At 36.3% G+C, this 27,229-nt stretch overlaps 1 protein-coding gene across 3 annotated transcripts in view; it reads left to right on the top strand.

Moving 5' to 3' along the window:
* RABGAP1L (RAB GTPase activating protein 1 like) overlaps positions 1-27,229 on the top strand; it is a 746,017-nt gene that overhangs the window by 220,026 nt on the left and 498,762 nt on the right. For all 3 annotated transcript variants that reach the window (XM_039242373.1, XM_039242375.1, XM_039242374.1), the window contains one exon: positions 8,406-8,556. In XM_039242373.1, coding sequence (XP_039098304.1) covers positions 8,406-8,556 — 151 coding nt within the window. The remainder of the gene's footprint in view (positions 1-8,405; positions 8,557-27,229) is intronic.

Genomic DNA, 27,229 nt, shown 5'->3' with positions numbered 1-27,229 from the left:
GGTAGGGTACTAGATTAGTTTTTATAGGAACATGTAGAAGTTTTAAAGAGAGAATAAATTAGCAAAATTGATGCCCTTGTCAGCCTTCTAGTAGGAGTTTTGTTTTTGTTTTTTTAAAGATTTTTTTCTTGTTTTTGAGAGAGAGTGTAATTGGGGAAGGGGCAGAGACAGAGGGGGACAGAGGATCTGAAGCAGGCTCTGCACTGACAGAAGTGAGCCCAGTGTGGGGCTTGAACTCATGAGCCATGAACTCATGACCTGAGCCAAAGTCAAATGCTTAACTGACTGAGGCACCCAGGTGCCCTGCTAGTATGAGTTTAAAGAGAGACCATGAGAATGGCAGGAACCAAATTATTTCGATGACTAAATACCAAATTGAGATCTTTGCTCTATTTGTAAAATACAAGATTTATAACTTGGGTGGAAAGTACATTTATGAAGGAAGCATCTCCCAAGGCTCGATGAGATACATAAATAAAGACACAGTTCATACCTTTGAGGTTCATCATCAAGAATGATGGGAATGTATACTAATAACAGACCATTTCAACAAACTAACTGATAGCCTGAGATTGTTTCACATTTCTTGACCACCTTGTTATTTTTTTTAAATAAAATGACAAGTCACTTAATGATTTCAGCCAAGTGAAAAAAAATCATTTAGTGTCTCTTAGGAACTGTACTAGACACTGCTGACTTAAAGATGAATAGGAGATAGTTCCTACTCCCAAGGAATTTGCCTTCTTGTGGAGACATACATAGTAAAGCCTCATGTGCCCACCATCCAACTTCAGTGGTTATTGACACAGTGAAGGTAATCCTGAACAAATATTTGTTTTTTATTTAGGAAGAAACTGTAAACAGAGGAACTGCTTGGGAGGTAATTGCATGGGTTGATGAGATCCTACCAAACTCATTGGCCTTATAGGGCAAGGAGGTTCCAAATGGAGAAAGATTTCTTAGGTAGAATCGACAGAGTTTCTCAGCTATAATCCAGTGTAATTTTTTTTTTAGAAATAAAATATAATTTGTCTAAGTTATATTTTGAGTATTGGACTTCAAGAAATTCATAGAAAGAATCTAAGGAAATTATTTTAAACAACTAAGATAACTATTTTAAAAAATTCTTTATTTATTAAAGAGAAAGTTTTTTGTTGTTGTTGTTGTTGTCTTTTTTTTTTTTTTTGGTAATTCTTCCAGGAGTAGAATTTAGTGCATAATCACTTGCATGAAATAGCTAGTGCTCATCTCAACAAATGCCCTCCTTAATGCCCATCACCCGTTTAGCCCATTTCCCCACCCAGCACCCCTCCAGTAACCCTCAGTTCTCAGTTTGTTTTCTATATTTAAGAGTCTCTTATGGTTTGTCTCCGTATCTATTTTTATCTTATTTTTCCTTCCCTTCCCTCCTGTTTATCTATTTTATATCTTCAATTCCATTTATGAGTGAAGTCATATGATATTTGTTTTTCTTTGACTTATTTTGCTTAGCATAATACACTCCAGTTCCATCCAGGTTGTCGCAAGTGGCAAGATTCATTCTTTTTGATTGTCGATTGTCGAGTAATATTCCATTGTATGTATATACCACATCCTCTTTATCCATTCATGAGTAAATGGACATTTGGGCTCTTCCCATACATTGGCTGTTGTTGATAGTGCTGCTATAAACATTGAGGCACATGTACCCCTTCGAAACAGCACACCTATATCCTTGGATAAATACCTAGAAGTGCAGTTTCTGGGTCATAGGGTAGCTCTATTTTTAATTTTTTGAGGAACCTCCATACTGTTTTCCAGAATGGCTGTACCAGTTTGCATTCCCACCAGCAGTGCAAAAGGGTTCCTCTTTCTCTGCATCCCTGCCAATATCTGTTGTTTCCTGAGTTGTTAATTTTAGCCATTCTGACAGTTGTGAGGTGGTATCTCATTGTGGTTTTGACTTTATCCCCAATGATGAGTGATGTTGAGTGTCTTTTTATTGGTTTGTTAGCTATAAGATAACTAATTTTTTGACTTTTACAGAATGAGCTGCATCTTCTATAGTTCAAATATTTTAATTTTATTTGGCTCCTATTTGAGTTGTGTCGTGACAGTTCATATGAATCGTGTAAAATTTGCCTAAATGAGAGAAGTTTATATCTATTTTAGAGGGATTGATAAAAAATCTTTAATTGCTCTTGGAATATCTTTTTAAAACATTAGTGTTCTTTACATTTAGAAGCTTTCAGTAAGTCTTAGGAGTACGAGTTTGGTGCCTACATGAAGTTATTTTTGTGATTTATTTGGGTAAAGCACCTGTTGTGTAAAATATGACAGTTTTGCTTTGGGGATGTTTTTCTTTTAAGTGAGGAGACAGCCTGTGTTCTTAATAAACTTACAAGTAAAATATAGTTGAAAACATTTTGAACTTATAATACAGCAACTATATCACTGCATTGAAATACAGTGAAACTTTGATGGATAAGATCAAAATTCAGTTAAATTTAACATACCACTAGAGAGATGTAAAGGGAAAACATTTCATAGTAATTCGGAATTATCAGAAAGAAAGATAGTATGGAAAAGAAAGCTAAAAGCAGTGTGTAAAAAGTTCAGTAGTGGAGGTCTGTTACATGAGATTGTAGTTAAGGTGTCCTGAAGTAATAGCTGCACAGAAACAGTGAGTGAACTGGAATCCAGGGAGAGGGCCCGTCGCAGAGGGAGAGGAAGATAAGAGACATCTGTGATGGGAGGATTGGAAAATCCAGACTGGCGGGCGGTAGCAAGATTTGTGTTACATGTTGAATATATTCAGAATAGTAATGCTGATGACTTGAGTGTTAAGTTATTTAGGGAATTTAAGGAATTGGGAAGAATTACTTCTGAATAACTGCTTCTACTTTTGAAATTGTGTGGAAGCTGTTGAATTTTGTAAAAACTAGAAAAACATAGTGCTGACCCTGAAAACTTAGGTATAAAGGTCAAATTTTGTAGCAGGAAGATTTCTTAACCAAAAAAACAGAGTGAATGAGGTAAAAATTAGGTATTGGTTTATTAAATAAAACCGTCTTCAAACTATTCATTCTCTTTTATTAGAATATCAGAAAATTGAGAGGCGCCTGGGTGGCTCAGGTAGATAAGTGTCTGACTTTGGCTCGGGTCATGATCTCGCGGTTCATGAGTTCAAGCCCCGCGTCGGGCTCTGTGCTGACAGCTTGGAGCCTGAAGTCTGTTTCAGATTCTGTGTCTCCCTCCCGCCTTCTCTCTCTCTCTCTCTCTCTCTCTCTCTCTCTCTCTCCCTCCCTCCCTCTCTCTCCCCCCCCCCGCCCTGCTCGTGCTCTGTCTCTCCCTGTCTCAAAAATAAATAAACATTAAAAATAATTTAAAAAATATCAGAAAGTTGATACAGCTTTTAGTAGGCACTTTAATTGTGTTCTTTATGGCTATCCTTATCAAAGTGGGTAAGTATTGTCTTAATTAGTGGTGTCAGCCTAACCAAGCATTGACAAACTGCTGGGAAAAGAAAATAAACTATAAACTCAGAGGAAAACTGAAAGATTAGAATCACTAAGCATAAACATTTATAGCTGTCTTCCTTTTCGCATTAACATAATGTTCCTTTTTTTCAACTGAAGAAAAATCTTGGAAAAAAAATCTAAAGCAAAATATGTGCTCTTGATCTTCAGAATAACCTTTAATCTGTCTTTTTTTTCTTGAAGCTTTTTAAAATGTAGCTTGTTTAAGTAAAACCTAAGTTTACATATTTAGATCTTCTCACTGTTGGGGAAAGGAGTAATCCCTATCTGTTAGTTTCAGTTCTCGCTAGTCCTGTTCCTCAGAGAACCTTTGAAAAATGGGTCAGGCTGCTGGCCTCACATTTTCATATCTTCCAGCCACCTACTTCCACCTCCCTTCTGTCAAAATTGCCCTAATTCCAACAGGAACCACTGAGTGTCATTCAATGGCTTTTCTTCTCATCTCCTCAGTTCTTTGTTGTTTTTGTTAGAAATAATACCTTCCCTTTAAAATGATCTCTGGACAGTTTTAAAAATAGAAAAAGTTCTTATATGTCCAGATAGTTTCAAGGAGAGATGCCTCTTTTGAAGGTAACTAGGTGAATACATGGCAGCTTTATGATCTTATTAAAATAAGTGAGAACGTTTGCTTTTAAAAAAGCATTCTTTTTTTCCTTAGGCTTAGTAGTTGATCATATTAATTCTATAAATCTGTTCACTCATTTGTCTAAAATGTATTGAATGCCTTCTTATGTGTCAGGCACTGTTCTAGGTATTGGGGAACAAAAGCAGAGAAGACAGATTCTTGCCTTTGTGTAGTTTATTTTTATGTATTAAAAGCTACCTGATTACTATATGTTTAGTATATATCTGCTTTATGTGTGACTTTTTGAATAATTAGATACCTCTTGTATGCAGGGCATGGTTCAGCACAAGTAATAACTAGTTGCCTATTTCTAAGTCTCTTGATAGCTGTAGCTAATGTTTTATTAAGACAATAGCCATATGTAATTTTTAATCACATAGTTTTATCAGAAATATTGAAAGCAATGATTATTTCTATAAATTGCTGTTTCATTTGGGTCCTTCCTGGTCATAGATCTATACTAGTAACGTTTGGCTTAATATCCCTCAGTGCCCCTTAAGTACTGGGGTGCTGTATGCAATATGATTACTGTATCATTACCAGGATAATCAGTAAATTAAAGCCTTAATCATGCAGTGTTATGAGTGACCTAGTTCTTTTTAAATGTCAATCTATAAAGATAAAGGGAACTTAGGCTTTTAAGAGAGGAGAAAAGATTTTTTCTCATAATGTCTGGTCAGACAGAACGGTGAGGGTCAGCTAGAAGTTGAATGTTGATTGAGTTGAATCATGTTATGGTTAAGTGTTCATTAGGGATATGTGTATGCATTTGTGTATATGCAAGTTTAGGAAAAGATATTCCAAATATAAAATCTTACGTAAATAATTATACAAAATAATCTGAGCCAACATAATATTTAATTAAGCTGTTTGCCAGCAGTACTGAAAACATATTGTAGTAGGACAAGTGAATGTTAGGAGGCTGTTGAAGTTCTAGAATGAATAGAATTGGCAGTAATGGAGACAGGGAGAAGTGCATGGAATTTGGACTTATTGATGGATTATGAATGGGTTATATGGCAGCATGTCAACAGTAATTTCTAGTTTCTCATTTGGATAGGTTGTGGTGACAATCACTGAGATGGCATACCCTGGGAAACCAAGGTTTAGGAAGAAAATATGGATTCAGATTTGGACATGGTGATTTTGAGGCACCTTTGGGCCTCTGGAGCTCCGAACACATGGGCATGGGTCAAAATGCTCAGAGATGAGGAAGTGATGAGAAGGAGACTGCTGGCAAAGTGTGGAGAGCACTTGGAACATTTAGGAGGTTAATAGAGGAAAAACAATATCAGTGAGTTCTGTGGGGGGTAAGGGAGAGTGCTTTGTCATTGAAGTCAAAGGAAGCAAAGTGGTCAACAGTGAAAGGACTGAAGAATGTCCCTTGAACTTACTGGCATGAAGAGAGGTCATGTATTACTTTTGTGAAAACTAAGGGAAGATACAGAAGCCATGTGGAGCTCAGTTGAGGAATGAGTAGGAGAGGAGGAAAAAGAGGTAATGACTATATAGCAACTCTTATGGGAAATTTGTTGTTGCAAGGTTGGAGACTGTATGATAGCCAGAGGGTTACCTGGGGTTGAGGAAAGGTTTCTTTTACATGGGAGGTATATATTGGAGTTTATTTATTTTTCTTATTAAATTATTAATTTATTTATAGACACAGAGCACATGAACAGGGGGAGGAGCAGAGAGAGAGAGAGAGAGAGAGAGAGAGAGAGAATCTCAATGAGGCTCTATACACAGCATAGAGCCTGAAGGTGGGGCTTGATCTCATGACCATGAGATCTCATGACCATGAGATCATGACCTGAACTAAAATCAAGAGTTGGATGCTTAACTGACTGAGCCACCCAGGTGCACCTGTATTGGGATTTTAATAGCTGTGATACACAGTGTGACTTATTGATCTCTATATAACATGTAGCATATGATATATTTAATTACTTTAAATTCCTCTTATATATTATGGGACTTAAAATTCAGAATATTTGCATTTAATTTCAGAGGAAGTGAGCTTAGACCATTGTACACTGTTGTTTTTAGTTAACTCAGTGTTTTTTACCCTATGAGTATAGAAACTCACTACCCTCAAACCACAAATGTTCTTCCAATTCAAAAGTATAATCACGAGTGTCTGGGTGGCTTAGTCAGTTGAGCATCTGACTTGATTTTGGTTCAGGTCACGATCCCATGGTCATGCTCCGTGCTGAGAGTGGAACCTGCTTAAGATTCTCCCTCTCCTTCTGCCCCTCTCCCCTGCTCTCCTCCCCACCCTGCCCCATCTCTCTGTCTCTCTCTCAAATTAAAAAAAAAAAATTAGAACGAAATAAATTGTGAGAAAGATCATTTTATGACTTATCCTGGCTCTCTTGCAGCATAATATTCTTTTGCTAATCCTAAAGTCGGTTGGATAGTGAAGAGGCGGCAACTGGAAGGAAGTTACAGGGGTCAGTTTACTCAGGTGTAAGTCTTCTCGAGAATAATATACTCAGGACATTTTGTGGAGCATATTTAGCTTTGTTGTTTTTACAAGTTAACCAAAGTTAAAGTTAAATTTCCATGCGGGAAATTTAAAGAATTGAAATGACTTTTTTGTGTATGATTATAAAAGAATTTATGATCATTGTGAATATTTGAAACAACGTAGGAAAAGACAAGGAAGTAATTTTTCTCTTCATTCTATTGCACACATATTTTGGAGTATATTTTTTTATATTCTTTTGCTATGCAGGTTGAAATCAGGTCTCTAGTATGTGTTAGAGAAAGAGAGGGAACAAGTGAGGTAGGGAGGGAGAGAGAATAAACATGTATTTAAAATAATACTATATATAAAATTTTGAGAGAGGGAGAGAGAGAATATGTATTTAAAATTATACCACACAAACTGTTTTGAAACTTGCTTTTTTCACTCTGATCTCTAATGTGCAGTAAATAGCATGTTAAGTCATATAAGCTCTACCTCCTTTTACTTATTTATTTTTTTTTGCTTTAAGCCAATCAATATTCGCAGCTTAGGTTCTCTAACTGAACAGTATAAAAGTTTGCTTTGAAGAAGCTGGAACAAAGCAGAATAGATATAAATTTGATGGTTTATTAAAAATATTAAATGGATGAGTTTACTTGAGCTTTTGAGTTATGACAGTTACTACAATTTTTCCCCAAATGGCTAGATTATGACCATATGGGGAAAGAATGGAACCTGTTTCAGAGGAAGGGCTTCCAAAACTGAGGTCTGGGCTGGAGGTGGAAGAATGCATATAAGATAGAGAAGCTGGTGAAGTAGATGAGAGGCCAATTTTAGAAAACAGACATATTGACACTATGACTTTTAAGGCTTAAGCTTTGAAAGTAGAGCCTGAATGTTAGACCAAACCAGAGTACATTCACAAGGTTTGGAATGCAGATGGCTACACCAGGGCCCACTCTAAGAGATCAAAACTGAGCAACAAATACAAGTGAAGATAAAATCTGAGCAAAGAGGTATACAGCATAGCTCCAGGTTCAAGCTAGGCACCAGGAGAAAGTTTAAGGAATGGAATTTATATTCATAAGACTGGGAACTGCAATTCAGTTTCCTGTTCAGTTGGGCAGATTATTGTAGTAGCATACCTACTTTGTCATCATTGACTTCATGACAAAAAATTTTTGCCTTTGTTTCATTTTTATACACCCTTGGAAATGGGCATGACTAATAAGTATATGCTGCTCCCCCCACAAGGTGGAGTTGTATAGGTTGTATGGGTTTTGTAGGAAAGGACCAGGTTTTCCGTTTAGGGAGTACTTTGGGTCAGGATGTAGGGTTATCGATGAGACATAATAGGCCTGTGATCCACTTTCAGCATTCTTTTCCCCCAATCCCTTGTTATACCCACACTGTTAGCCAACTTGCCCTATGTTTATGTCAGGGGATTCACATGGTTCTTTTTATGCCTTGACATGTTTCCCAGAAATATATAATTAACACATTCATTATTTTGAATAAGTTCATAGGATAATTTTTAAAAGTAAATGAAGTAAAAAAAGTTTTCTTGATGGTGGAATAACATGGTTCACCAATAAAGATGGGATCGGGGAAAAAATGTCTAAGACATCACTAATCTGACACTGTTGTTAGGATTTCATGCCCTCCTCCCCAATTTTTCTCTTGACCCAGGCTTCCATTTTTATATAAATTCATTAGTATACTTTCTGTAACGATAGCAGTTCTATAACAGTAGCACTGGTGAAGGGAGTATGAATGGTTTGTTTTCTTTTCTTAGGCACAATAACCTTGGTGCACGACCCAAGGGGCTGTCCACTCTGGTGAAGAGTGGTGTCCCTGAAGCATTGAGGGCAGAGGTGTGGCAGTTATTAGCAGGTTGCCATGACAACCAGACAATGCTGGATAGATACCGACTTCTTATCACAAAGGTAGGAAGCTTTTTTCATATTCGTCTCATTGGCCAACATTTTAAATACTGTTTTCATAGCTTCAGTAAGTCATAAGTGTTTTGAACTTCTTTAAAAACTGTATCAGTGTTGTGCAACGAATAGTTCTGCCTTTTGTTCTGAGCATTTGTTGGATATTGGTAAACAATGCCTTGGCTTTCATTTTTTTATTGAATTGGGACATATTTATATTTCAAGTGTTTTCAATGAACCTTTCTTATTATATGAGATTTATATACAGTTATATTTGTACACAGTATAATTGTACTCAAGTATAATTTTAAAATCAAATTAACTTAAAATGAAATTAAAAGGCCTCTGTGCTTATGTAATCTTATACTTAAATAGTGTCGATAGTTGCCCAGTTCCCTATTTTGTGAAGAGCCCCTGGTCCCCATGTAAATTCCTGTGCTTATGTCCAAAGAACTGGTGGTAGAACATATACAAAGATAATCTGCAGTCCTAGAGTCTCCTCATAGTCTCACCTCCTGATTTCTTACTCTGCTCTAAATCATGGATTTAAAAATCTCGATTCATAAATGAGATTTTTTTTGATAACCAACTCTTTGTTCCTCAGGATTTATCAACTTTTCAGATTCTTTAGCCCCTCTAATTCCTTCTTTCCTTCCTTCCCTTTGCGCCTCCCTCCCTTTCACAATATTTTCTGAGTGCCTAGTATATTCAGTCACTGCGAAATTCAGATTATATTAAAAAAACCTTTATCATTTTTTATGATTAGTGTGTTCTGCATTGGAGTGTCCCAATAATCCATTGATGTGTGTGTGTGGGAGGGATGTCTGAAATTCCATTTGTATTTTTTTAATTGCAACACAAAGGATATTCAGCTGTACTAATATTTGCTCTGCCATAGTACTGAGACTTCACTAAGTCCAGTGGCCCCTTGTCTCATGTGATTTAGGAGTGACCCGATGGAAGAAGGCCTTGTGCATCTTGGGAAGGAATAACAGTGGTGCTCATACTCATACATGCGCTTTCATGGTATTAAAGTTTTCTTGCAATTAGCATGTGCTCGAATATGTGGATTTAAAGATTGTCTAGTTTTAACTTAGCCCCCACAGGGGATTAAAGAGATGGCTATCACAGAATGTTACATATCAAGATACTTAAAAAAAAAAATTGGCACACTAATCTGTCCCTTCACGTAAGAATTAATGTTGTTATAATGCATGACAAAACAACTACTTCTGGAAATAAGCTCATATTATAGAGAAGGACTTTTGAAACATTTGGCAATTTAAACATCATTGTGTGATTTTGTCACACTGAAAGCTATGAGCGTTATTATAAAACTCAACATCTTCCTGGAATCAGAAATTCTAAATGTGTTTAAGACTTGTACAAACAGTTGCAGAAAATTTGGGATTGACTGTTAATTCAAAAATACAACACCTCTGATTTACTGATAAGAAATAATTCATTTGAGAAAATGAGTAATTTCGTAACCAGATTTCAACAATATGATTGTTGGGTGGGACTGAAAAAAAAATGGTGCCTCTCTGTTTGGGTTTCTGAATCTCTTGAAGTCTTTTTCAGATATGATAATGGTTAAAACTGTGACTCAAGAAAACTGATTTTGAAACAGGTTTTCAAATTGTTGCTTCATAAACTGCTAAACAAGTCTATTAAAAAATAATTCCTGGGGCATGTTGGTGGCTCAGTTGGTTGGGCGTCTGACTTTGGCTCAGGTCATGATCTTGTGGTTCTAACCCCGCGTTGGGCTCTGTGCTGACAGTGCTCAGAGCCTGGAGCCTGCTTCATGGATTCTTTCTCTCTCTCTCTCTGCCCCTCACCTGCTCATACTCTGTTTCTCTCTCTCTCTCTCTCTCTCTCTCTCAAAAATAAATAAAACATTAAAAAAATAAAAAGATAATTCCTATTGTATGATTCTGTTACATGAAATGTGCAGAATAGGTGAGTGCATAGAGGCAGAAAGTAGCCTAATGATTGCCGCGGGATGGGGGATGGAAGAATTGGGAGTGCTAATAGGTATGAGGTTGCTTTTTGGGGGTGATAGAAATGTTCTGGAATTTGATAGTGGTGATTGGTTGTACAACATTGTGAATTGTATACTTTAAAATGGTGAAATTTATGTGAAGTATATCTCAGTAGAAAAATTACACAAAATAAAACATTTAAAAAATAGCCCATGTTTAATATTGAATAATATTTTTATGAAGCATAACTTTTTCATTGTCTTTATCTTTTTATATCCTACCTACATTTCTATATAGTTGTATATTAGCACAAGTGGTACTGCATGCATAATAAAAATTAACAAAATAAGTATCCAGGTATTGGAAGTTTATGCCCGGAAAACTTTTTATTAATGGAGGTATCTGAGGAAAAATGTCCTGAGACCATACCTCTGGGTGTCACATCACTTTTTTATATAAAAGACAAACTATATACTTTTAATGGCTGCTTATAGAGTAGCAAGTACTGCCAAATCCCTTTCTCTACTAAGAGGCTTTTAAAATTCATGCCTTTTAGGATTTCAGACTTTGGGAGAAAAATAAAGACTAAGTCTCCCATGATATTATTTATGAACATCCAACAATGCATTGTATGTCATATATATGATAAAAGCTTTACCATATATACCAAACACCATGGTAAATTTGAATATACAATTTGCAGGGAGAAGTTGAAGATCAAGAGGCAGAAAGACCAAAAAAGTGCTTTCATTGAATAAAATATTTTCAGACTCTTTTTTACTCTGAGGTCTGGCTGTGATTTACTTTCTGCGTCTGGCAGTAGTAGACAGATGCCCAGGCTTTGCCAGTGGTGAGACTTGGCATCTGCCTCTAGGTGTTCCATTCTGAATCACCTGCCTTCGTTCTCAGGTTCCTGTCTCCTGGCCTGAGGGGCGACAGCACTCCCCTGCTTCTCCGGACTGTAGCTGTGGTGGTGAACCTAGGAGCTAGCAGTAGTGTCCCCAGTGTTCTGGGCTCCCAGCGTTTCCAATACTTTAGTACCTAAGTTCTTATATTAAATCTCTCCTTCCCTGACTAAACTCTGTCTGATATACTTAGCATGTGCTTGTCACCTTGTCACAGAAACGCTGCTCTGTGTCTGGCATTGTGTTCAGAAAGGAAGGAAGACAAAGGCAATCCAACTGGACTTTCAGGGAACAGTCCCTCTCGACTGCCAAGTCTGCCCAGGACTTCTGACATCAGGGTCAAGCTTGGGAATCCACAAAGCCATTCTTACTTCAGACCAGCTTAGCTACAAACTTGGGTGTCCCCGTAGATACCCTCTAAGGGTGTGGCAAGATGTTACACTTAACAATTGCAAGTTGTTGTTTTTTTTTTTAAATAGCAAAATGATATAAACCAGAACCAGCCGAAAGACGAGATATATAGGGCAGAGGACTCTGGGACTAAGAGGGTTCCAAATATGAAGCTTGCATCGTTGTCAGGGACACATTTTCCTTCCCACATCACTGTGTGGTAGTATGTACTTGGAAGATCACTAACCCAGGAACCTTACTCAGCTTTGGACTCCAGAGTTCTTATGGAATTTCATTACATCAGCATGACTGTTTGAATCATCACCCACCTAGCTGAACTTAATCTTTAGCTCTCTCTTCTCCCCTTCCCTGAAGTTAGGCTGATATCACCTGGCTCAACACCTCTAATCACGTGGTTGGTTTTTCTGGCTTGGTTAGCCCCCAATGCTGAGTCCTCTTTTTAACATAAACCATCTAGAGGCCTATCATAAGTTGCCTCCTTAGCATAAACTATCAGATGTGTGGGAGGGGCCCATCATGAATAAAAAAAGACACTCCTATCATTCGGGAAATTCCAGGGATTTAGAGGTTATCTTCCATGAACCTGTACTGAGGCTAGACCTCTCTTTGGCATATCTGAACCCAGTCTGTTGCCCTTTTAAAGAGCTTTCCCTTGAACCTAAATAGCAGCTTTCACTTCATCTTTTTGACCAAAGTTCTGTTACATGGCTACGATCTCCCTGGAAAGCTGATTGTTGTTGTTGTTGTTGTTGTTGTTTTTAAGATTGTCATAATGCTCCTCTCCTCCCCACTCCAAAATATGGACTTATTAATAAGGAAGGAAAGAGAAAATAGATATTGGATAGACACTTACCTTTCTCTGCTACAGATGCCTGTTAATAGAGGTAATAGTTGAGTTATATTACGGAGTAATGTATTATAAAAATTAAGCTTAGTAGTTTATTTTAGAATGGCAAATGTTTAAAAATTACCACTAGAGATTGACTAATAATATATAATTTAAGATAGTATACTAAATATTTCCACATTCAGTTTAGACATTAAATTTTTTTTATTTAAAACATTTTTTTAATGTTTTATTTATTTCTGAGAGAGACAGATAGAGACAGAGACAGTGTGAGCAGGGGAGGGTCAGAGAGAGAGGGAGATACAGAATCTGAAGCAGGCTCCAGGCTCTGAGCTAGCTGTCAGCACAGAGCCCAATGCGGGGGTCGAACCCAAGAACCGTGAGATCATGACCTGAGCCGAAGGTGGACGCTTAACCGACTGAGCCACCCAGGTGCCCCAACTACATTAAAATTTTAGTGTTAATTCTCTTGTTAACAGTGCAATTTATCAAAAACAGTATTTTCATATAAACGTTTTAGAAATGTGTGGCCCCAATAATGTTCCTTTTTTCAAGCTCTTAAGTTATAACATTTCTATGAGAGGAAATACAGTGGTATATTCAATTTCATTGTCTTCCTTGCTTCTAGCCAAAGATAATAAAATATGAGTGTCACTATCTTAAAAAACAATTTTGTTCTTTTTCTGTTTAAGAGTAGAAATTAGGCAACAAGTACTTACAGCCAAGAGTGTATGTAAGTGTATGCAAGTGTAAGTGAATGCATATAAACTTACCAGCCATTTAGTAGAAAGAAAATGAATACCCAGAGGATTTTCAGTAAGAAGTGTCTCCAATATTTGGTATTTGTTGGTCGTGGTTCGGCAGTTGGTAGTGTCTTCTTTTGGTCCAGTTAATTTTTCCTGTCTTATCAAGGAAATGGCAATATTTTAAGGTTAATTAATGAAATGGTTCAGCTTGAACAAATAATTGTTTTATAACAACCTTACCAAGGACCTAATATTATGTAGGGAAGGAATGTGAAGTATTTATAGAGAACTTACTTCAGATTTGGCTTCTATGAAAAAGTAATCTGTTTATCATTCAGTTCGATAGTAGTGGTGTGCTTGTCCAGAATTTGAAGCAACAAATCACATTCTTTTCAGGTGTGGTGGCATAGAGCCAGCAGGCTGAATCCAACTATAATATGCTTTGTGTAACCATCAGTCTATCAAAGAATATTGTGTATATGTGGTTCAAGCTTGTACTTTCTGTTTGGCCTTAGATTTACTACTTTTTATTATTTACTTTTATTCCTCACACATTATAATACCTGAATGGCTCTCAGAGTTGTTTTGTGACTCCCATTATACTACCATGTCAACCATTGCTTCATAGGAGGGCTATCCCAGTGTGCTTTTAATCAATTGATACCAATTTCACCACTTAGCATTATACTTTCTAATTCCATCCATATCATGACAAATGAGAAGATTTCATTCTTTTTCATGGCTGAATAATATTCCTGTGTGTGTGTGTGTGTATGTGTGTGTGTGTGTGTGTTTGTGTGTACACGTACACACACATGCACCCATGTCTTCTATGTCCATTTATCTATTGATGGACACTTGGGCTGTTTATGTAGGTTGGCTGTTGTAAATAATGCTGCAGTAAGTACAGGGATACACGTATCTCTTAGAATTAGTGATTTTGTAACTTTTAAAATCTAATCTTATTTTTTGAGAGAGAGAGAGAGGGAGAGAGAGAATGAATGGGACAGAGGCAGAGGGGGAGAGAGAAAAATCCACGCTGAGCATGGAACCCAAAGTGGGGTTCGATCCCATGACCAAGGGATCATGACCTGAGCTGAAATCAAGAGTTCGATGCTCAACTGACTGAGTCATTCAGGCACCCCTGTTTTTTTAATTTTTTGAGTAAATACCCAGTAGTACTATTCCTGGATCATAGGGTAGTTCTATTTTTAACTTCCTGAGGAAACTCCATACTGTTTTCCACAGTGGCTGTACCAGTTTGCATTCCCACTAGTAGTGCAAGAGGTTCCTTTTTCTCCATATCCTTGCCAGCACTTGTTGTTTCTTGTGTTGTTGATTTTAGCCATTCTTACAGGTGTGAGATGGTATATCATTGTAGTTTTGATTTGTATTCGATGATGAGTGAATTTGAACATCCTTTCATGTGTCTGTTGGTCACCTGTATGTCTTCCTTGGAGAAATGTCTATTCATATCTTCTGCCCATTTTTAAATTGCATTATTTGTTTTTCGTCTTGATTTGTATCAGTTCTTTATATATTTTGGATACTAACTGCTTATTGGATATGTCATGTGCAATATCTCCTCCCATTCAGTAGGTTGGTTGCCTTTTAGTTTTGTTGAGTGTTTCCTTTCCTGTGCAGAAGCTTTTTATTTTGATGTAGTCCCAGTAGTTTATTTTTGCTTTTATTTTCCTTGCCTGAGGAGACGTATCTAGAAAACTGTTGCTATAGCCAATATCAGACACAGCCTATATTCTCTTCAAAGATTTTTATGGTTTCAGGTGTCACATTTAGGTCTTTAATCCATTTTGAGTTTAGTTTTGTTTTTTGTGAAAGTGGTCCAGTTTCATTGTTTTGCATGTTGCTGTTCAGTTTTCCCCCTCACAATTTGTTGAAAAGACCATCTTTTTTCCCATTGTGTATTTATTCCTCCTTTGTTGAAGATTAATTGAGCATATACTTGTGGGTTTATTCCTGGTTTTTCTGTTCTATCCTGTTGATCTGTGTGTCTGTTTATATCGACAGTACCATGCTGTTTTAATTACTGTTGCTTTGTAATATAACTTGAAATCTGGAATTGTGATACTTCCAGTTTTGTTTTTCTTTTTCAAGATCGCTTTGGCTATTTGAGGTCTTTTGTGGTTTCATACAAATTTTAGGGTAGTTTATTCTGGTTCTGTGAAAAATGCTGTTGGTATTTTGATAGGGATTGTATTACATGTGTAAATGGCTTGGAGCAGAATAGACATTTTAACAATATTGGTTCTTCCATCCCATGTGCATGGAATGTCTTTTCATTTTTTTGCGTCATTTTGAATTTCTTTCATCAGTGTTTTCAGAGTACAGGTCTTTCACCTGCCAGAGTCTTTCATTTATTCTTTCTTTTTTCTCCTAAACTAGAAGGCTTACATTGTGTTAGGTTGTGTGTAAACCTGGTAAAGTATGAAGCAGTATCTTTTCCCCAGGAATCTTACCTACCTGGGGAGAGCTATGATGATTGAGTTAATATGAGCATCAGGTCCTGGTATAGTAGCGTCCATTGTTTTTTCCAGAGAGTAGGTAAGAGTACTAGGAATTACTGGCATTGATTTCCACAGTGGGTGTGGATTGAGTCACCCTGAATCTTTGTTTGTCAAGACTAGAGAGTAATATTGAATAGAGAAGAGGTTGACCGTACCATGTGGAATAATCACACTTCCTGGTCTTGTTTTTATAATGTAATCTACAGAAAATAAGGCTTTACCAATCTTTTTGACTGGTAAGAAATGTAGTGGGGCCAAAAGTTTAAGAAGGATGAAAAACTCTAGCCTAGATTCAACAGAAGATGAACCACAACACAAGCACAGACTAACTGAAACTGTAATCTGGTGCCCAAGGACTCATCAGAGGAGCTTTTACATGTGAATCATGGAGAATTACTTTGACTCCACTGCTAGCATCAAAAGGAGCTTTCAGTTACGACTTATCTTGTTAAAAGTGGTAGCTCCATCTTAGGAGGAAACGTTGGTGCTCACCATGGAGGGAGACCTTGGGTTCAGACTTTAAGCTCTGCTGCTGCTAGTTTGTGACCTTGGGCAAGTTCCTTAACTATCCTCACTCTCAGTTTCCTCATTCGTGTGATGGTCTCAATCCATATCTTATAGAATTGTTGTGATGTGATGATTCAATAAGATAATTCACATACAGACTGAGAGCATGCCTAATACATGGTAAACACTCACTAGTGTTAGGGGATGAGAAAAATCATGAAGTGGTATATGCTTAAATGTTAAATGAGGGGCACAGAACACTTCTGTGGGAAATAATGGAGATTACTATGGATTCTTGAGATCTGTGCATGTTTCAGGATATCCATCTGAGAAATGAGGAAAGAAGGAAAACAAGATGTGTAACATTCTGTTATCTACTTGTGCGACTAATTCATTCTTTAGCTGATCAAACATTAAGATGTCTTTTGTGTTTGACACTACGCTAGATACTAGAGGTATAAAAAGAGTAACCCTTCTACTCACCCTTGTAGGAATTTACAGTCCAGTGGGGAGGCAGTCAAGGAAGCAGAGAAATAGTGATAACATGGTAAGTGCTGGGACAGAGTTATAAACAAAGTGTTAAGGGAGCAGAGTGGCTTCGCCTAGCAGCCACCAATAGGAGGATTTAGGCTAAGGCAGTGCCAAGCACAAAGGCACAGAGTTGTGAAAGGTCCTGTCATGGTCAGAGGTTGTGGGAAGTATCCTTGGGGCGCTCTAGACTATAAACTCTCATTGAGCAAGGATTGTGTCTGGATTTTGCTTACTGGTGTAATCTCAGCTTTCAACACTAGGACTGCCCTCTAGCAGATGCTGGAAGACACTTGCTGAAGGAATTAATGGAGTGTGTGGGTATTATGGAGTGATAGGCTTTATGTCTGGTGCTTTCTTATGTTCTTTCCTTGTAATCCTGACTGCTTCAGTGATGCAGTTCCCATATTTACTACCAAGGAAAAAGGAGGTGCAGTGAGATCAAGAGACACACAATTGCTAAAAAGCAGAATCAGTTAAAAAAAATTTTTTTTTAATGTTTTATTTATTTCTGAGAGAGACAGACAGAGACAGAGACAGCGTGAGCAGGGGAGGGTCAGAGAGAGAGGGAGATACAGAATCTGAAACAGGCTCCGGGCTCTGAGCTAGCTGTCAGCACAGGGCCCAATGCGGGGCTCGAACCTACGAACCATGAGATCATGACCTGAGCCGAAGGTGGATGCTTAACCGACTGAGCCACCCAGGCGCCCCCAGAATCAGTTTTTGAACCCATAACATAGAAAATTCTGAAAGAGAAATGAAAGGGATAGGGCATTCCTACATTTTGTCTTTTAAAGATCATTTGGAAGGAAGAAAAACCTTTGTATTTTTCTCATCCTTAACCACTAAAGGTAATAAAGAAAAGGCTAAAGAAATAAAAGCAGTACTTACTGTTCCTTTTCTCAGCTTTATACTATTATATGGAAATGAATGTTATAGTTAGGTTTAGGTATTATCCATTTTATATCAGGAAATATGTATAAGACAAGTGGCAGAGAAGTTCTACACAGTATTTTATAGAACCAGTAAAAAGATTTAATTTTAAGTAGTCTCCACATGCATCATGGGGCTCAAACTGGCAACCCCAAGATCCAGCGTTCCATTCTACACCAGCTGAGCCATCCAGGTGCTCCAGTAATAGAAAGGGTCTAAAACACCTAACTTCATCCCTTTTAAGGTGGGTTTTCAAACAGTCTATCCTCAAGTGACTGAGGCTTTGGCCATTGTCTGCTGCTGCAGGACTTCCGCCAGGGGCTGAGGGCATCACCACTGTTGACTGATCAGGGACGTATTTCTGAAGTCGTCAGTTCTTTATTGCTTATAATTGATACCTCATGTGATTCCTATGAAATTAGTAATTTTCAGGTGAGAAGGATTATGACTTTACTTCCCCTGTAGGATCAAACAAACAGAATTTAGAGCTTCTGAACTGAGGCTTAAATCTTAACATCTGGTTTGAGGAGCCACTGAGTAGTGATTGCATTTTCACATATTAGCAACCCTTTGACATGGGGGAGGTTATGTGTGTTTTAGGGCAACTTGAATTTTATGTTGTTTCACAGAACTGCATTTGTAATTTCAGAAATTACATGATGCGTGCGGTATAGTTTATTTATGTGCTGATTATCATTTGCATAACATAGCAAACACTGGATTACAGTTCTGTGCTCTTTTTAGAAGTGATCTAATTTGTAACTTTCATACTTTACGCTTTGTTAAAATCAAAACAGGGTTTTAATTTGATAAGTTTTCAGAAATAACATTGTCATAAGCCGTTTTCCTACCATTTGAATTCATGTTTTTTCCCAAAGGAATATTTTCTTTAAGAAGTATATCTGTATGTGTGTTTACATGAGTGCACATGCGCACATACACATACACATTCTTTTTAAAAGATTTAAGTTCTATTGCTAGATTCATCTAAATTTGAGTCTCACCCCTCCCATGTAGATCTTGAAAAGTTATCCCAACTTTCTATCATTTATAAGGCAGAGATAGTAGTAATGCTGACTTGAATTAAATAAGATGATAAAGTGCTTGGCACATAGTAAGTATTTGAGATGAGCTTCTATCTACTATTTTTACTGATATGATAATACATCATGAACATGATAACAGTTATAATGGATATTGGTGTCAGTCTCTATTTCTACTTTAATATGGATGTTAGACTACTTCCAGTCACATAATTTTCATAAGAGCACACAATGTGAATAACAGCTGATGGAATTGAGAAGGAATCTTTTTAGAAATGTAAAGTGTCAGACTTGTCTTTTTTTTTTTTTTTTTTATCCCCCGGTTGGTGAATATAATGAAATACTTAAATCCTAAAACCTGACTTTGTAGTGGTTATCTGATGTATTATTTTAGTGATTATGGATAAAGTATATTATAAAGTCAGATGATGTTCTCTAAAAACCACTCCTAATGACTGTCAAGACTGCAAGGCAGGTATTATTTTCATTCACTTATTAATTCATTTATTCATTTGGCAAGTCTTTATTGAGCATCTTTCATGGGCCAGGCTTTCTATGGTTTCTAGGGCTATATAGATGAAAAGAGTTCATATCCTTGATGAGTGCAGCCTGGGGAAAGCCAACCCTGTGCACAGATAGATTGAGTTTATATTATGATACAGATTATAATAGGTATCTTAATCAAGTGTGTGGAATATGGAGGAGGTAGTTGCAGCTCTGCTTGGGTGAGCTGGGAAGGTTTCACAAGGAACATGATATCTGAGGTGGGAGTTCAGCGCCTGAACAGGACAGGAGAAGGGGATGCAGTATAGGATTGGCTTATGTAATGATTCAGCCGCCAGTTAGCCACTGAGCTTGGACTGTGCAGGGAGCCTTTGCAAGTGGAATCAGTGTGCTTCTTTCTTTCCTCACTCCCACCCCCAGTTGGCCAACTACATCCACTCTTCATTGGGTGATTGTTTGTCCTCTTGTTAAATGAGAAGAATGTAATACAAGTTTATTCTTGTTAGCATAAGTATGTGAAGTGAAAAACTTCAGAAAATATGTCATTTGAAAATGACATCACAAGGGAATATTTAATTGATTACCTAGGGTTGAAGTAGTAGAATTTTAACAAGTAATATTATAGAGTCTATTCAATAAATATTTGAGTATCTGTTGTATGCCAGGTCCTGTGCTAGGATGGTATTGCATGTTAATTTTTAGAATCCATGAAGTAAAAAAAAAAATACTATCTATTGGCTAACTATAAAATAGTATATAAACATGCAAAGAAGAGCGTGTGCTCAAACCTCTACGAGAGAGCCAAAAGGGCAGTAGTTGCAAATATTGCTTTGGTAGTTGCTGCCAAAAATCTCTTTTGGAATATAAATAAAAACAACAGACTGGTGGCCTATTTTAAGATTCTGCAAGTTCTCTGCTTTCGTGAGCATTGTATGGACAGGTAGGGCTTCTCTGTGTTTATTCTTGTCAGGTTTTTGGTATTGCTCAGAGTAAAGCCTGTCTTCTCTCTGTTCTCTAGTGTATTATTGGAGCAGATGGCTTTTAATAAAACATGTAGGTAAAGAAAATGTTTTACTGTATTTTGGTGGAACACACTGTAATTATAATTACTGGACATTCTCAAGAGAAAGTATTTAAATTGGTATTGTTTCTTATGATTGAATAACATTTAGAGAATATTTAACTGAAAAGTCAAATTATGGTATCAATTATGTATTTTTTTCCTTTGAGAAGATTTTACAACTAAATTAAATGCTGTACATCATTTAGCCCGGTAGCTGCTTACTTTTTGTTTACATGGCTTATTTTTTAAAAATTCAGTGCTGTATGTTAGTCAGATAACAACTCCAGATTTTGTCAAGAGGCAGAGCACTGCTTAATTACACGGCTGCTCTGTTCTCTGTCATCACCTTGTCTAGTTGTAGGAAATGAGCTTTTTGATAGAATGGGGTTATTCCAGCTGGGTCTGTACCATTGATATGTATAAAAGCCACAGACTCTCATACTGAATGGTATCTTACTGATGTAGCCATAAAATTTACAAACATTTCTCCAGAAAATTCATTATTCTTTAAATTGTACTAACCTACCCAAAATAAGGTAGGCAAGCAGAATAAAGAATATTCACTGTGTTGTAATGTAAATGCCTTGAACATGTAGATACCAGAGGTCTGTATTAAAGTAAATCAAGAATTATTGAAAGAGGTTCTTTAAGAAAATATATTTTCTCTTTTCTTGCATCATAAGGGCCGTGTTTTCTCACTATATAATTATACCTTGCTTATTATTATTTTTTCACAGCATAATTTTTACCAAAATTTGTTTCACCCCTGCCGTCTTTTATTTTCCATGATACCTATATTGACATTGGCATGTATCAAAACTATAATTATATGTGAATCTGACCACTGATATGTTTCTGTAAAAATTTTAAAATATATTCTTTTGTGTACTTAAGTGACAGTATTCTGTTTCTAGTAACAGATAGTGTTTTTGTTTATCCATTAAACACAGTAAATAGTTTTCAGGTAAATTAAGGAACAGTGATTTCATGTCATGGAATTACAGAAGAATTGCACTGTTTTGAGGGAAGTCTTGTGAATTATTATTAAGCATACATCATTTAGTGGTATAAAAGCTATATTTATAGGCTTTATTGAATTAAGGATAAGAGGAAAACAGTATATTTTCCTAAATCATGAAAATTTTTAAGTTACAGTATGACTCCTGGATCCCAGTTTCATAATAATCTTTTTTCACAATTACTTTATTAACATTATTTGCATTTGTTTCTAGAGTATGTTTATATTTTATTGGGTGATGTGGTATGATGAGTTTTCCCTCAGGGTTTTTGCATTGATTTACTTTTCCATTCAAATTTCTGTTTGGTTCTGTTTACCATTAATTAGTGCCAAAGCTAAAAAAAAATAAAAATAAAAAAGGGTAAGACAGCAGGTATGGGCCAAGTACCAAAAATCCACCCCCAGCCCCCATATTATATATATCTTGTCATAGTTTGGTAACAGTTAACAGTTCTATTTTGTACATTCTTGTGATAACTTCATGAATCTTTTTCAGTTATCTTCTGTTTATCTTTTTGTGTCTCTTTTTAGTTTATATTTGTCTCTCTGTCATATCTTCCATTCTCTATTACCTGCCTCCTTTTCTTAACTGTCCATAATGTAGCTGTGAAAAGTGGCTTTCATTATTTGTTGTTTTATATTTGCTGGGTTTCATTTTTCCTGTGAATTTCTCAGATTTGGCTGTTTGTTAGTTTCATGCCTTTTAGTTGATTTTTAGACTGATAAGACAGTAGACTGTGTCATCATAAAGAAACTGTCATTTTGTTTCTCCAAACAAAGTGTACTTTGTATCCTCAGAGCCTGGCAATAGTCTTTAACATAAATATTTGTTGAATGACTACATGAAGTAAACTCTTTGGTCAGTGCACCATAATTAAATAAAAGGGGGGATTAATTGGTTATGCCATTATAATTGAAGAATTATATTAGAAGTTATGAATGTTGTTTTTTTAATAGAACATTTCAGCTTGTAGACCAGAGCTGATTAATTGAAGTCTCACTTTTTTCATCACATTTAAAAAAATGTTTTATTTTTGAGAAAGAGAGAGAGAGAGAACAAGAGATCGAACAAGCAGGGGTGGGGCAGAGTGGGGGCAGACAGAGGATCCAAAGTGGTCTCCATGCTGACAGCAGAGAGCCTTATGTGGGGCTTGAACCCAGGAACCATGAGATCATGACCTGAGCTGAAGTCAAACACTTAACCAACTGAGTCACCCAGGCGCCCTTTTTCATCACATTTAATGAGTTGCACTTAGGGACCAGATGAAAGACTAATCATTGAAAAGTTGTCTTCTTAATTTATTCAAAATTTTCATTATAAGATAAATAATTACTTCTTTTGAGCTTATGGAATAGATCTATAATTGTTAATGTGCACAAAACCTCCAAAATATGAAACAGAGTGCATCTCCTATGGCAAACTCATGTCCTCGTTTCTACTTCTTTTCTCATCAATAGAAAGAAACTAAACAAACGGAAAAGCAAAAGGACCATTGAGTAAATTTAAGATTATTGTAGGCCTTAGAAAAATTCAGTTCCTTTGTGAAATTTCTTGAGTTTCTTCATGAAGATGTTAGATAAATACTATGTTGGGGATATTATTGGCATTGCAAAAATTTTCAGACTTAAAGCTTTATTCCATAAGCTGGTATTGATTTAATTAATATATTCATTCCATAGACTCTTTCAAAATAAGTATTGTAATTAACTCAATATGCTGTAATTTAAAAATAATAGTTGTACTGTAACAATTTATTATGATTCTCATTTGGTTGTTTTTTCTCTATTAAATCTTTACTTTTTCTTGGATTCACAATTTTATCAGTAATGCTTCTATTAAGAATACAATAGGCTTTCCTATTTTACATACCAACACTTTTATTCCTAATGAATGATGCATAGACTAAGTAAAAATTGCCCAAAAGTTTTTTATTGCTAGGTTGGAAATTTATGGGTATGCATACTTGAGAACTTTACTTGTTACTACTGTCAGAATAATTCAATCACTTCTACCCTTTAAGAGCTGATCTTTGACATGTTTATGAAACTACTTAATCTTTTAATAGATGACTAATTTTCTGATGACAGCATTATGAAGCTTTTACTTTGATACCTGAAAAAATGATGTGAAAAGGAGCAAATCCATTTAACTCTTTAAGACTAACTCTTTCAAACTTTGTTTGAAAAGCATGATAACAATTTTTAATTAAAAACTTAAACTTAAATCTTAAATTGTTAAGTCTTAAGTCTTAAAATACAAAAGGAAGCTTACCTTAATTTTTCTACCCATCTTGTCTATTTAGACTTAGGTGCTCTAGATAAGATTTCATCTCTTCATACAGATTATGTAATCGAAGTCTCTGTAGCTTTCTTTACTTCCTAGGTACTTCAGATCTTTGCTTTGAAGAGTTTCAAAGCTCATACCTGTGTCGTGATGATTTAGGTATATTTACAAAATTTCTCATTTAGTCTGTGGAGCTGATCATGCAGTCAAAAGGGAAATTGATCTTTATTGCATACTATTTAAAATTAAGATTCCTCTGAGTAAAAAACTGTACAAGAACCTAAATTAAGAGGATTGAAGGGATTCCCCTAGGGGAATTATGTGGAAGGAGTTACCTTTTTTCCCCTGTGGGGTTGGTAATATATCTCTAGGTATTGACCTGCAGTATTCCCAACTTATTTTTACTGTGAAAAGACCCTTTCCTGTTTGAACAGAAAATAGATTGAGTTTGATCCTTGGGAGAAGATGATACTTAATAGCACCATGAGGAGAATCATTGTTCGTTCCAGTGGCACAGGGTAGTCTTGCATTAAGTGCCCTGGGACTAATTAATCAGGAAATGACTGTAATTAAAAAGGAAACTGCTCATCAGCTGCCTGCTCAGGCTATTTCACAGAAAGAAACTGTAGACTTAGCTACATGCTATCCAGCTTCTAGCAATTTTCTTTAACTCTTTATGTCCTAGCTGAAAGGGTGATTTAAAGATTTATAGTGGTTTTTATTTTGTAATGGCAAACTTTGATATTTAATGGGCTTCTTTTTAGGTGTAAATTTACATAAAAGCAATAATTTTGGAGTTAAAATATTTTAGTTGATCTGCAAGGCTTTTAAACTTGTAATCTCATCATATTTTTAAAATTCTGAACAAACCATGCTACTTAGAAATAATCTTAGTAGACACCATTTGGGTATGTATGTAGATATATGCAAACATTAAGAAACCTGTATATGTCATGTGAGATCACAATCAACACAAATATCTGACAACTATTAGTGAATTTATCTATTTAACTCACATTGGCATTTGTGTCAGCTTAACCGTTTATTTGGTTTAACTGAAGTCTTTTTAGAGAATTACTATGTAAGAGAGACTATTTTAATTTCACAAGAGTGTGCATTATATATGTATTCTGTGTCTTGTTTCCCAGGCTTTTTTGTGTGTGTGTGTGATGAAATTATATCTAGGATATAAGATTTTTCATAATTTACCAAATAGTGATTATGAACTACTAGTAAGAACTTTATCATTGTTCTTAATGTTGCTCTTGTTAACTTACTTCCTATCTTTTGATATTTATCTTAATACATATACAGAGGCTTATTAGTTTCTATTTTTTTTTTTTTTTTTTAAATATTTTTTAATGTTTTATTTATTTCTAGGAGAGAGAGAGAGAGACAGCGTGAGCAGGGGAGGGTCGGAGAGAGAGGGAGTCACAGACTGAAACAGGCTCCAGGCTCTGAGCTGGCAGTCAGCACAGAGCCCGACGCGGGGCTCGAACCCACGAACCGCGAGATCATGACCTAAGCGAAAGTCGGACGCTTAACCGACTAAGCCACCCAGGCGCCCCTTATTAGTTTCTAAAATGGGCAAGTAGTTGGGCATGTTAGGAAGATAAGAATTTGAAAGCTACTGTCAGTAAGAATTGGAATTGTAACTTACTCTTTCTTGTATTCTTTGCACCTTCCACCCCTACCTGTTGGCACACAGTAGATTATGATTTTTATATTCTGATTCTTTATTTGTATGCAGATGATTTGAATTGTGACCCTTTGGGGATCACTTTAGTCTTTATAGCTGTATAGTTCAGGATGCTAAATCTTTTTTTTTAATTTTAAAAATGTTTTTATTTATTATTGAGAGACAGAGAGACAGAGACAGAGAGAGAGAGAGAGACAGAGCATGAGCATGGGAGGGGCGGAGAGAGGGGGAGACACAGAATCTGAAGGAAGCTTCAGGCTCTGAGCTGTCAGCACAGAGCCCAATGCGGGGCTCCAACTCATAAACCACCTGAGCCGAAGTCAGACGCAGTAACCAACTGAGCCACCCAGGCACCCCCAAGATGCTAAATCTTGTACAAATGATTGCTGACACAACACAATATGGCATTCTTAACTCTGGCAATGTAAATCTTGTGAATGTTGGAGTAATTGCATTTTAAAGGTAAATGCATTTCTATTGAATTGTCATTTGTTTAAAAAAAGAAGAAGTTGTTAACCCAGAAATCCCACTATCCTGTATTATGTGATATATCTGATGGGAGAAAGACAGTATTGGGAACAAGAACAATATTAAAGCAAGAGCCATTGCTTTTTTTCAGGTTTTAGATTTCTGGGCTTCTTTTTGATTAAGAGTTTCCTTTGAACTTTGGGTATGTGGATTTGCATTAATGCTTTGCATAACTCAGTTACTCAGATGTTCATCTTATTTGAAGTATTGTCATGTGCTTATTTAATACATTAAATTTGAGAATTGATTTAGAAACATTAGTTTATCTTTTTGATTTATCTGTGGATTAGATTGATTACAAATAATAGTACTAGAGTTAATGCAGAAATCTTAAAGTTTAAATAAATGCTCAGCCCAAGGTCAAATGGAAGAGCTGTGTCAGAACTGGAAATAGAACCTAGAGTTACCTATAATTTATCTATGATATTTAACTCTCTTTTTTGTGTTTTGCATTGAACTTGCTTGGAACATAAAGTCACATAGAATATTTCTTCTTTATATTGTGATAACTGCAGGTTTATCAAAGTTTTCACAAATAAATAGTACCTCCAGAGACTAAAAAACTAAGAGGCAACCTGCTGGCTTTCCAGAGGTGGCCTTTCTAGTGTTGAGGTTCGTTAGCACATGTGTAGAACTTGTACTTGGACTGGGTTGCTCACTAGTGTCGGTATCGACCCTCCTTGGTACATATGTGGCAGTGGATAAAAGCCGTGTATCACTCCAAATTGATGTTGATAGACGCTTGAGTCATTTGCTTTTCATAGGTAACAGATGATGTTTAGATTAGTAAGGCAGTTGATACTGTTCCCACTGAAACTGTTTTTTTCTGGGGGGTGGAGGTAAACCTTTTTTTTTTTTGAAGGACATTTTTAATTACTGCTTTATCACCAGGTTAAGTCATGCACTTACAAAGTAGTTAGAAATTTCTCAAAGATTGTTGTTGATTTTGTTTTGTTTTTTTAAAATTTCATTCTTGGGGCGCCTGAATGGCTCAGTCGGTTAATCGTCTGACTTCGGCTTAGGTCATGATCTCCCGGTTCGTGGGTTCGAGCCCCACGCCAAGCTCTGTGCTGACTGCCAGCTCAGAGCCTGGAGCCAGTTTCAGATTCTGTGTCTCCCTCTCTCTCTGACCCTCCCCTGCTCACACTGTCTCTTTCTC

Source organism: Hyaena hyaena, unplaced genomic scaffold, assembly GCF_003009895.1.
Source record: "Hyaena hyaena isolate Hyena2069 unplaced genomic scaffold, ASM300989v1 scaffold_209, whole genome shotgun sequence".
Classification (NCBI taxonomy): Eukaryota; Metazoa; Chordata; class Mammalia; order Carnivora; family Hyaenidae; genus Hyaena; species Hyaena hyaena.
The sequence above is the reverse complement of the archived record's forward strand: the minus strand, read 5'-3'. Positions and strand labels throughout refer to the sequence as shown.